This window comes from Dendropsophus ebraccatus, chromosome 6 (genome assembly GCF_027789765.1).
Source record: "Dendropsophus ebraccatus isolate aDenEbr1 chromosome 6, aDenEbr1.pat, whole genome shotgun sequence".
In the NCBI taxonomy this organism is placed as follows: Eukaryota; Metazoa; Chordata; class Amphibia; order Anura; family Hylidae; genus Dendropsophus; species Dendropsophus ebraccatus.
The window spans coordinates 2,463,757-2,477,075 of record NC_091459.1 but is presented as its reverse complement, the minus strand read 5'-3'; the positions used below and the strand labels follow the sequence as shown (position 1 = coordinate 2,477,075).

Sequence of the window (13,319 nt, the reverse complement as noted above, 5' to 3'; positions counted from 1 at the left end):
TATGTAAGATGTGAGTACAATTTGTCCCATTCTAAGGCGCGTCCAATGAATATATGGATTTATATGACAAGAAGGTAAAATGCAGATATTGGTCCCTAGATGGCAGCAGTGCTGTATTATTGGGCCTATTGTTACCTCCTGTGAGGTCGGAGCCATCACACAAACCTTCTGGACGCTGCCACATAGGAGGTCCGGTGGTCCAGGCCATCCAATGTCTAATAAAAGACGCGCTGTATAAGAATATGCAAAAGAGGGAGCCTGTGGAGCCTCATTTAAAGGGGTTCTCCAGCACTACAAAAACATGGCCACTTTCTTCCAGAGACAGCACCGCTCTTGTCTCCAGCTTGGGCGGGGTTTTGCTGCTCAGTTCCATTGAAGTAAATGGAGCTTATTTGCAAACTGCACCTGAACTGGAGACAAGAGTGGTGCTGTCTCTGAAAGAAAGTGGCCATGTTTTTGTAGCACTGGAGAACCCCTGTAAGAGTTTTGAAACCCAGGACCAGCCAGATATCTCTCTGGGAAGGACACAGCCAAGGGGCGGCTCCTGGAAGAAAACCACCATATTAAGTGGCCCTATAGGTCAATGTAATGACAAGGGAAAAGCCAAGGCCGGAGGGATATCGGGCTGGTCCTGGGTTTCCAGACTCTTTAATGAGGCTCCACAGGTTCCTTTTTTTGCATATTTATGTTTCCCAGGGAGCAATGCACCAAGGATATCACTGCATTGAGCGCTTTAACCCGCAGCCGGCAGTGTTATCTTTGGCCGGTCTCCCTGAGATCAGTGATCTGTTCCTCTTACGTCCGGTTGGGCATTTGCCGGCGTAAGTTGTGATGTCATCAGAAAATGCCTTCCGTCGGGGTCCCGGAGACGCAGCACATGGCGGCCACAGGGAGAGGAAAGCAGTGATGGTTTATTATGATCTTTCCGGCCCCTGACGGCTGTGGAATCTTTCAAATAGTTGGACTTCTCTTTAATAGGGCTTGTACAGGTTCCTTAGGTCCTCCCTGTATCTCGCCCCGCACTACATACACGGTATCTCGCCCCGCACTACATACACGGTATCTCGCCCCGCACTACATACACGGTATCTCGCCCCGCACTACATACACAGTATCCCCCCCATGTTAATTACACGGTATCTCACCCCGCACTGCATACACGGTACAGTATCTCACCCCGCCCTATATACATGGTATCTCCCCCCATGTTACATACACGGTATCTCACCCCGCCCAATACACACGGTATCTCCCCCCGCACTACATACACGGTATATCCCCCCATGTTACATACACAGTATCTCGCCCCGCCCTACACACGGTATCTCACCCCGCACTACATACACGGTATCTCCCCCAATGGTACATACACAGTATCCCATCATCCCACTAATCAGCTGTGGATCCAGATTACACATGGAGGTGTATACAGGACGCAGTATATAGGGGCACAGTGTATAGAGGAGTATACAGGGCACAGTATATAGGGGCACAGTGTATAGAGGTGTATACAGGACACAGTATATAGGGGGCACAGTGTATAGAGGTGTATACAGGGCACAGTATATAGGGGCACAGTATATAGAGGTGTATACAGGGCACAGTATATAGGGGCACAGTGTATAGAGGTGTATACAGGACGCAGTATATAGGGGCACAGTATATAGAGGTGTATACAGGACGCAGTATATAGGGGCACAGTGTATAGAGGTGTATACAGGACGCAGTATATAGGGGCACAGTGTATAGAGGTGTATACAGGACGCAGTATATAGGGGCACAGTGTATAGAGGTGTATACAGGACGCAGTATATAGGGGCACAGTGTATAGAGGTGTATACAGGGCACAGTATATAGGGGGCACAGTGTATAGAGGAGTATACAGGACACAGTATATAGGGGCACAGTGTATAGAGGAGTATACAGGACACAGTATATAGGGTCACAGTGTATAGAGGTGTATACAGGACACAGTATATAGGGGCACAGTATATAGGGGGCACAGTGTATAGAGGAGTATACAGGACACAGTATATAGGGGCACAGTGTATAGAGGAGTATACAGGACACAGTATATAGGGTCACAGTGTATAGAGGTGTATACAGGGCACAGTATATAGGGGCACAGTATATAGAGGTGTATACAGGGCACAGTATATAGGGGCACAGTGTATAGAGGAATATACAGGACACAGTATATAGAGGCACAGTATATAGAGGTGTATACAGGGCACAGTATATAGGGGCACAGTGTATAGAGGTGTATACAGGGCACAGTATATAGGGGGCACAGTGTATAGAGGTGTATACAGGACGCAGTATATAGGGTCACAGTGTATAGAGGAATATACAGGACACAGTATATAGGGGCACAGTATATAGAGGTGTATACAGGGCACAGTATATAGGGGCACAGGGTATAGAGGTGTATACAGGACAGTATATAGGGGGCACAGTGTATAGAGGTGTATACAGGACGCAGTATATAGGGTCACAGTGTATAGAGGAATATACAGGACACAGTATATAGGGGCACAGTATATAGAGGTGTATACAGGGCACAGTATATAGGGGCACAGGGTATAGAGGTGTATACAGGACAGTATATAGGGGCACAGTGTATAGAGGTGTATACAGGACGCAGTATGTAGGGGCACAGTATATAGAGGAGTATAGAGGGCACAGTATATAGAGGAGTATAGAGGGCACAGTATATAGAGGAGTATAGCGGGCACAGTATATAGAGGAGTATAGAGGGCACAGTATATAGAGGAGTATAGAGGGCACAGTATATAGAGGAGTATAGAGGGCACAGTATATAGAGGAGTATAGAGGGCACAGTATATAGAGGAGTATAGAGGGCACAGTATATAGAGGAGTATAGAGGGCACAGTATATAGAGGAGTATAGCGGGCACAGTATATAGAGGAGTATAGAGGGCACAGTATATAGAGGAGTATAGCGGGCACAGTATATAGAGGAGTATAGAGGGCACAGTATATAGAGGAGTATAGAGGGCACAGTATATAGAGGAGTATACAGGGCACAGTATATAGAGGTGTATAGAGGGCACAGTATATAGAGGTGTATACAGGGCACAGTATATAGGGGCACAGTATATAGAGGTGTATACAGGGCACAGCGGAAGTGAAGACCGGCGGTTGTGTTTACACCGTCACCATGACAACCGCAGCGGCGGCGGCACCGGGAGGAGGAGGAGGAGGAGGCGGGGAGTGTGTGTGTGTGTGTGTGGGGGGGGGGGGTCCTCGGTTCCTCGGTTCCTTCTTCTTCCCGAAGCAAAAGACAAGAGCAGCGACTGCTGGAAGGTGAGAGCCGTGTAACGGGAGCCCTCCGGTGTGTGAGCACGTGACACCTATACCGGGCCCTCTGCTTACCGGGAGCGTCCTATAGAAACCAATCCGTAACCCCCATAGACAGCAACAGCCCCCACATAACCCCTATATACAGCAACAGCCCCCACATAACCCCTATATACAGCAACAGCCCCCACATAACCCCTATATACAGCAACACCCCCCACATAACCCCTATATACAGCAACACCCCCCACATAACCCCTATATACAGCACCAGCCCCCACATAACCCCTATATACAGCAACACCCCCCACATAACCCCTATATACAGCACCAGCCCCCACATAACCCCTATATACAGCAACAGCCCCCACATAACCCCTATATACAGCAACAGTCCCCACATAACCCCTATATACAGCAACACCCCCCACATAACCCCTATATACAGCAACAGTCCCCACATAACCCCTATATAGAGCAACAGCCCCCACATAACCCCTATATACAGCAACACCCCCCACATAACCCCTATATACAGCAACACCCCCCACATAACCCCTATATACAGCAACAGCCCCCACATAACCCCTATATACAGCAACAGCCCCCACATAACCCCTATATACAGCAACAGTCCCCACATAACCCCTATATACAGCAACAGTCCCCACATAACCTCTATATACAGCAACAGTCCCCACATAACCTCTATATACAGCAACAGCCCCCACATAACCTCTATATACAGCAACACCCCCAACATAACCCCTATATACAGCAACAGTCCCCACATAACCCCTATATACAGCAACACCCCCCACATAACCCCTATATACAGCAACACCCCCCACATAACCCCTATATACAGCAACACCCCCCACATAACCCCTATATACAGCAACACCCCCCACATAACCCCTATATACAGCAACACCCCCCACATAACTACTATATACAGCAACAGTCCCCAAATAACCCCCATAGCAACAGTCCCCACATAACCCCTATATACAGCAACACCCCCCACATAACCCCTATATACAGCAACACCCCCCACATAACCCCCATAGACAGCAACAGCCCCCACATAACCCCTATATACAGCAACAGTCCCCACATAACCTCTATATACAGCAACACCCCCCACATAACCACTATATACATCAACACCCCCCACATAACCCCTATATACAGCAACACCCCCCACATAACCCCTATATACAGCAACACCCCCCCACATAACCTCTATATACAGCAACACCCCCCACATAACCTCTATATACAGCAACAGCCCCCACATAACCCCTATATACAGCAACCCCCCCACATAACCCCTATATACAGCAACACCCCCCACATAACCCCTATATACAGCAACACCCCCCACATAACCCCTATATACAGCAACAGTCCCCACATAACTACTATATACAGCAACAGTCCCCACATAACCCCTATATACAGCAACACCCCCCACATAACCCCTATATACAGCAACACCCCCCACATAACCACTATATACAGCAACACCCCCCACATAACCCCTATATACAGCAACACCCCCCACATAACCCCTATATACAGCAACACCCCCCACATAACCCCTATATACAGCAACAGTCCCCACATAACCCCTATATACAGCAACACCCCCCACATAACCCCTATATACAGCAACACCCCCCACATAACCCCTATATACAGCAACAGTCCCCACATAACCCCTATATACAGCAACACCCCCCACATAACCTCTATATACAGCAACACCCCCCACATAACCCCTATATACAGCAACAGCCCCCACATAACCCCTATATACAGCAACAGTCCCCACATAACCCCTATATACAGCAACACCCCCCACATAACCCCTATATACAGCAACAGTCCCCACATAACCCCTATATAGAGCAACAGCCCCCACATAACCCCTATATACAGCAACACCCCCCACATAACCCCTATATACAGCAACACCCCCCACATAACCCCTATATACAGCAACAGCCCCCACATAACCCCTATATACAGCAACAGCCCCCACATAACCCCTATATACAGCAACAGCCCCCACATAACCTCTATATACAGCAACAGTCCCCACATAACCCCTATATACAGCAACACCCCCCCACATAACCCCTATATACAGCAACACCCCCCACATAACCCCTATATACAGCAACACCCCCCACATAACCCCTATATACAGCAACAGTCCCCACATAACCCCTATATACAGCAACACCCCCCACATAACCCCTATATACAGCAACACCCCCCACATAACCCCTATATACAGCAACACCCCCCACATAACCCCTATATACAGCAACAGTCCCCACATAACCTCTATATACAGCAACAGTCCCCACATAACCCCTATATACAGCAACACCCCCCACTTAACCCCTATATACAGCAACAGCCCCCCTGTATATAGGGGTTATGTGGGGGGTGTTGCTGTATATAGGGGTTATGTGGGGGGTGTTGCTGTATATAGGGGTTATGTGGGGGGTGTTGCTGTATATAGTGGTTATGTGGGGGGTGTTGCTGTATATAGAGGTTATGTGGGGGGTGTTGCTGTATATAGGGGTTATGTGGGGACTGTTGCTGTATATAGGGGTTATTTGGGGGCTGTTGCTGTATATAGGGGTTATGTGGGGGGTGTTGCTGTATATAGGGGTTATGTGGGGACTGTTGCTGTATATAGAGGTTATGTGGGGACTGTTGCTGTATATAGGGGTTATGTGGGGGGTGTTGCTGTATATAGGGGTTATGTGGGGACTGTTGCTGTATATAGGGGTTATGTGGGGGGTGTTGCTGTATATAGGGGTTATGTGGGGGGTGTTGCTGTATATAGGGGTTATGTGGGGGGTGTTGCTGTATATAGGGGTTATGTGGGGACTGTTGCTGTATATAGGGGTTATGTGGGGACTGTTGCTGTATATAGGGGTTATGTGGGGGCTGTTGCTGTATATAGGGGTTATGTGGGGGGTGTTGCTGTATATAGGGGTTATGTGGGGGGTGTTGCTGTATATAGGGGTTATGTGGGGACTGTTGCTGTATATAGGGGTTATGTGGGGGGTCTCTATATACAGCAACAGTCCCCACATAACCCCTATATACAGCAACACCCCCCACATAACCCCTATATACAGCAACAGTCCCCACATAACCTCTATATACAGCAACAGTCCCCACATAACCCCTATATACAGCAACACCCCCCACATAACCCCTATATACAGCAACAGCCCCCACATAACCCCTATATACAGCAACAGTCCCCACATAACCCCTATATACAGCAACAGCCCCCACATAACCCCTATATACAGCAACACCCCCCACATAACCCCTATATACAGCAACAGCCCCCACATAACCCCTATATACAGCAACAGCCCCCACATAACCCCTATATACAGCAACAGCCCCCACATAACCTCTATATACAGCAACAGTCCCCACATAACCCCTATATACAGCAACACCCCCCACATAACCCCTATATACAGCAACACCCCCCACATAACCCCTATATACAGCAACAGCCGCCACATAACACCTATATACAGCAACAGTCCCCACATAACCTCTATATACAGCAACAGTCCCCACATAACCCCTATATACAGCAACACCCCCCACATAACCCCTATATACAGCAACAGTCCCCACATAACCTCTATATACAGCAACAGTCCCCACATAACCCCTATATACAGCAACACCCCCCACATAACCCCTATATACAGCAACAGCCCCCACATAACCCCTATATACAGCAACAGTCCCCACATAACCCCTATATACAGCAACACCCCCCACATAACCCCTATATACAGCAACAGTCCCCACATAACCCCCATAGACAGCAACAGTCCCCACATAACCCCTATATACAGCAACACCCCCCACATAACCCCTATATACAGCAACAGTCCCCACATAACCCCTATATACAGCAACACCCCCCACATAACCCCTATATACAGCAACAGTCCCCACATAACCCCTATATACAGCAACACCCCCCACATAACCCCTATATACAGCAACAGCCCCCACATAACCCCTATATACAGCAACACCCCCCACATAACCCCTATATACAGCAACAGCCCCCACATAACCCCTATATACAGCAACAGCCCCCACATAACCCCTATATACAGCAACAGCCCCCACATAACCTCTATATACAGCAACAGTCCCCACATAACCCCTATATACAGCAACACCCCCCACATAACCCCTATATACAGCAACACCCCCCACATAACCCCTATATACAGCAACAGCCGCCACATAACACCTATATACAGCAACAATCCCCACATAACCTCTATATACAGCAACACCCCCCACATAACCCCTATATACAGCAACACCCCCCACATAACCCCTATATACAGCAACAGTCCCCACATAACCCCTATATACAGCAACACCCCCCACATAACCCCTATATACAGCAACACCCCCCACATAACCTCTATATACAGCAACACCCCCCACATAACCTCTATATACAGCAACAGTCCCCACATAACCCCTATATACAGCAACAGTCCCCACATAACCCCTATATACAACAACAGTCCCCACATAACCTCTATATACAGCAACAGTCCCCACATAACCTCTATATACAGCAACAGTCCCCACATAACCCCTATATACAGCAACAGTCCCCACATAACCTCTATATACAGCAACAGCCCCCACATAACCCCTATATACAGCAACAGTCCCCACATAACCCCTATATACAGCAACAGCCCCCACATCTATATCATAAAAATCAAAGTCTGTCTGTCCTTCTGTCTGTCTGTCTGTCCTCTATAGACTTCAAAACACCTGAACCATCTGACCCCAAATTTGGCCCACAGATACATTGGGTGCCCGGGAAGGTTATAGCGAAGGTCCCGTCCCCGCCAGATGTACAGGAGGGGAGGGGGAGGGGAAAGAGAGGCACCTCATAGAGATGAATGGGAAAATCTCCTCACTGCACACACAGGTGATATAATTAGCTGCAGCAGACACGGCAGTTGGAGCCTTAGCAACCAATAGGATTACTGCTTTCATTTTCACAGGGAGCAATGGTTGCTAGGGAAGCTGCCTCACAACATCCACAGTAATAACTGGTAGACCCCCTACTCCAACTATACAGTACATGTATACAGGGCCCCCTACTCCATCTATACAGTACATGTATACAGGGCCCCCTACTCCATCTATACAGTACAGGTATATACAGGACCCCCTACTCCATCTATACAGTACATGTATATACAGGACCCCCTACTCCATCTATACAGTACATGTATATACAGGACCCCCTACTCCATCTATACAGTACATGTATACAGGACCCCCCTACTCCATCTATACAGTACATGTATATACAGGACCCCCTACTCCATCTATACAGTACATGTATATACAGGACCCCCTACTCCATCTATACAGTACATGTATACAGGACCCCCCTACTCCATCTATACAGTACATGTATATACAGGGCCCCCTACTCCATCTATACAGTACATGTATATACAGGACCCCCTACTCCATCTATACAGTACATGTATACAGGACCCCCCTACTCCATCTATACAGTACATGTATATACAGGGCCCCCTACTCCATCTATACAGTACATGTATATACAGGACCCCCTACTCCATCTATACAGTACATGTATATACAGGACCCCCTACTCCATCTATACAGTACATGTATATACAGGGACCCCTACTCCATCTATACAGTACATGTATATACAGGGCCCCCTACTCCATCTATACAGTACATGTATATACAGGACCTCCTACTCTATCTATACAGTACATGTATATAGGACCCCCTACTCCATCTATACAGTACATGTATATACAGGACCCCCTACTCCATCTATACAGTACATGTATACAGGACCCCCTACTCCATCTATACAGTACATGTATACAGGACCCCCTACTCCATCTATACAGTACATATATACAGGACCCCCTACTCCATCTATACAGTACATATATACAGGGCCCCCTACTCCATCTATACAGTACATGTATATACAGGACCCCCTACTCCATCTATACAGTACATGTATATACAGGGCACTACAGGTATACCAAACTGTGACTGGGTAACACTGCCACACCAGACCTGACCAATACCGCCATACTGTGACTGGATAACACTGTCATACCAGACCTGACCAATACCGCCGCACTGTGACTGGATAACACTGCCATACCAGACCTGACCAATACCGCCATACTGTGACTGGGTAACACTGCCACACCAGACCTGACTAATACCACCATACTGTGACTGGATAACACCACCACACCAGACCTGACCAATACCGCCATACTGTGCTGGATAACACCGTCATACCAGACCTGACCAATACTGCCATACTGTGACTGAATAACACTGCCATACCAGACCTGACCAGTATACAGGACCCCCGAACTATACAGTACAGGTATACAGGACCTTCACCAACTGTACACTGCAGGTATACAGGACATCAACTTTACACTACAGGTATACAGCCCCCCCTCAACTACACACTACAGGTATACAGGACCCCCCCAACTATACACTATAGGTATACAGCCCCCCCAACTATGCACTACAGATATGTGAGACCCATAAAAACTATACATTGTGGGTATACAGAACCCCTCCAACTATACACTACAGGTATACACTAATTCCACTGATTAACTCAGATGAAACAATACCTTTAGCTTGGCCTCCTGGGCACCTTAGAACAAATCTAATTAACACACTGACACTTTATACCCGGGCAGCGCCGGGTACATTTTCTAGTAACTACTATATACAGCAACAGCCCCCACATAACCCCTATATACAGCAACAGCCCCCACATAACCTCTATATACAGCAACAGTCCCCACATAACCTCTATATACAGCAACAGTCCCCACATAACCCCTATATACAGCAACACCCCCCACATAACCCCTATATACAGCAACACCCCCCCACATAACCCCTATATACAGCAACACCCCCCACATCTATATCATAAAAATCAAAGTCTGTCTGTCTGTCTGTCCTTCCGTCTGTCTGTCCTCTATAGACTTCCAAACGCCTGAACCGTTTGACCCCAAATTTGGCCCACAGATATATTGGGTGCCCGGTTTTAGCGAAGGTCCCGTCCCCGCCAGATGTACAGGAGGGGAGGGGGAGGGGGAAGAGCGGCGCCCCATAGAGATAAATGGGAAAATCTCCTTACTGCAAACACAGGTGATATAATTAGCTGCAGCAGACACGGCAGTTGGAGCCTTAGCAACCAATAGAATTACTGCTTTCATTTCCACAGGGAGCAATGGTTGCTAGGGCAGCTGCCTCACAACAACCACAGTGATAACTGGTAGACCCCCTACTCCATCTATACAGTACATGTATACAGGACCCCCTACTGCATCTATACAGTACATGTATATACAGGACCCCCTACTCCATCTATACAGTACATGTATACAGGACCCCCTACTCCATCTATACAGTACATGTATATACAGGGCCCCCTACTCCATCTATACAGTACATGTATATACAGGACCCCCTACTCCATCTATACAGTACATGTATATACAGGACCCCCTACTCCATCTATACAGTACATGTATACAGGACCCCCTACTCCATCTATACAGTACATGTATATACAGGACCCCCTACTCCATCTATACAGTACATGTATACAGGACCCCTACTCCATCTATACAGTACATGTATACAGGGACCCCTACTCCATCTATACAGTACATGTATACAGGACCTCCTACTCCATCTATACAGTACATGTATACAGGACCCCCTACTCCATCTATACAGTACATGTATATACAGGACCCCCTACTCCATCTATACAGTACATGTATATACAGGACCCCCTACTCCATCTATACAGTACATGTATATACAGGACCCCCTACTCCATCTATACAGTACATATGTACAGGGCCCCCTACTCCATCTATACAGTACATGTATATACAGGACCCCCTATTCCATCTATACAGTACATGTATATACAGGGCACTACAGGTATACCAAACTGTGACTGGGTAACACTGCCACACCAGACCTGACCAATACCGCCATACTGTGCTGGATAACACTGTCATACCAGACCTGACCAATACCGCCATACTGTGACTGGATAACACTGTCATACCAGACCTGACCAATACCGCCATACTGTGACTGGATAACACTGCCATACCAGACCTGACCAATACCGCCATACTGTGACTGCATAACACCATCATATCAGACCTGACCAATATCGCCATACTGTGACTGGATAACACCGCTATACCAGACCTGACCAATACTACCATATTGTGACTGGGTAACACTGTCATAACACACCTGACCAATACCACCATACTGTGACTGGAAAAAACTGCTATACCAGACCTGACCAATACCGCCATACTGTGACTGGATAACACTGCCATACCAGACCTGACCAATACTACCATACTGTGACTGGATAACACCTCCATACCAGACCTGACCAATACCGCCATACTGTGACTGGATAACACTGGCACACCAGACCTGACCAATACCGCCATACTGTGACTGGATAACACTGGCACACCAGACCTGACCAATACCGCCATACTGTGACTGGATAACACCGCCATACCAGACCTGACCAATACCGCCATACTGTGACTGGATAACACCGCCATACCAGACCTGACCAATACCACCATACTGTGCTGGATAACACTGTCATACCAGACCTGACCAATACCGCCATACTGTGACTGGATAACACCACCAGTCCTGACCAATACCACCATACTGTGACTGGATAACACCGCCATACCAGACCTGACCAATACCGACACACTGTGACTGGATAACACCGCCATACCAGACCTGACCTGACTAATACCGCCATACTGTGACTGGATAACACCGCTATACCAGACCTTACCAATACCGCCATACTGTGACTGGATAACACTGCCATACCAGACCTGATCAATACCACCATACTGTGACTGGATAACACCGCCACAGCACCTCCACCAACTCTATACTACAGGTATACAGAACCCCAAACTATACACTACAGGTATTCAGGACCCCCAAACTATACACTACAGGTATACAGGAACTACACCAACTATACACTACAGGTATAAAGGACCCCCGAACTATGTACTTCAGGTATACAAGACCTCCACCAACTCTATACTACAGGTATACAGCACCTCCACCAACTCTATACTACAGGTATACAGGATCCCCTATACACACTGACACTTTATACCCGGGCAGCGCCGGGTACATTTTGTAGTATAACATATTATCTGCTTGTTCTCCGCAGCTCTTCTACCTTCTTCTGCTAATGTATTAGGGCTGTTATCTCTCACACGGGCCGTCTCCGTCTGTCACTCTCTCTCTCTCTCTCTCGTCCCGGATGACTTGTTTGTGTTTTTACTTTCTGTATTTCCTGTATGAAAGCCCCTCGAAATAGATGAAGATACTGTACCAGCCTGACCTAATCCCTCCTCCTTGCCTAGTCTAAGTGGTGATGGATCTAACCGCCCTCTCGGGAGTAACTCCATTTATACGTGAGACGTATGGTGCCATTAGAGTATTCACGAATGCCAGGTCTATGCCCGAGGGTGAGCGATACATTGCAGAATTGTCTCTGTGATGGCGACGTCATCCTCCAGATATTATTATACGCTGCTATATACCATTATAAGCCCGATGCATCAGAGCCAGTATCAAACAGGAAGGTGTCTGTACATGTAACCAAAGTCTCTGGTAGACTGGCTAGGTGTTCTAGAATAAGGAGGTGGGATGTAGACAACCCCTATTATACAATCCCAGCAATACTCTATATAGTACAATGTACCGCTACATATCTGCCCTCTGAGTCAGGGAATGTTTTATGACATTTAAAGGGCACCT

The 13,319-nt window shown here is 47.5% G+C and overlaps 1 protein-coding gene across 4 annotated transcripts in view; it reads left to right on the top strand.

Annotated features, from left to right (window-relative positions):
* The window catches only part of C6H6orf118 (chromosome 6 C6orf118 homolog), a 45,501-nt gene that overhangs the window by 12,365 nt on the left and 19,817 nt on the right, over positions 1 to 13,319 (top strand). The window contains exon 1 of one of the 4 annotated variants that reach the window (XM_069974382.1): positions 3,260 to 3,326. The exons of 2 other annotated variants lie outside the window; for them this stretch is intronic. Coding sequence is in view for 1 of the 2 variants with exons in the window: in XM_069974381.1 (XP_069830482.1) it covers positions 13,018 to 13,027 (10 nt within the window). In the remaining variant the exon portion in view is untranslated. Of the gene's footprint in view, positions 1 to 3,259; positions 3,327 to 13,002; positions 13,028 to 13,319 lie in introns of those variants that run through there. One more of the 4 variants, XM_069974381.1, reaches the window with a different exon arrangement.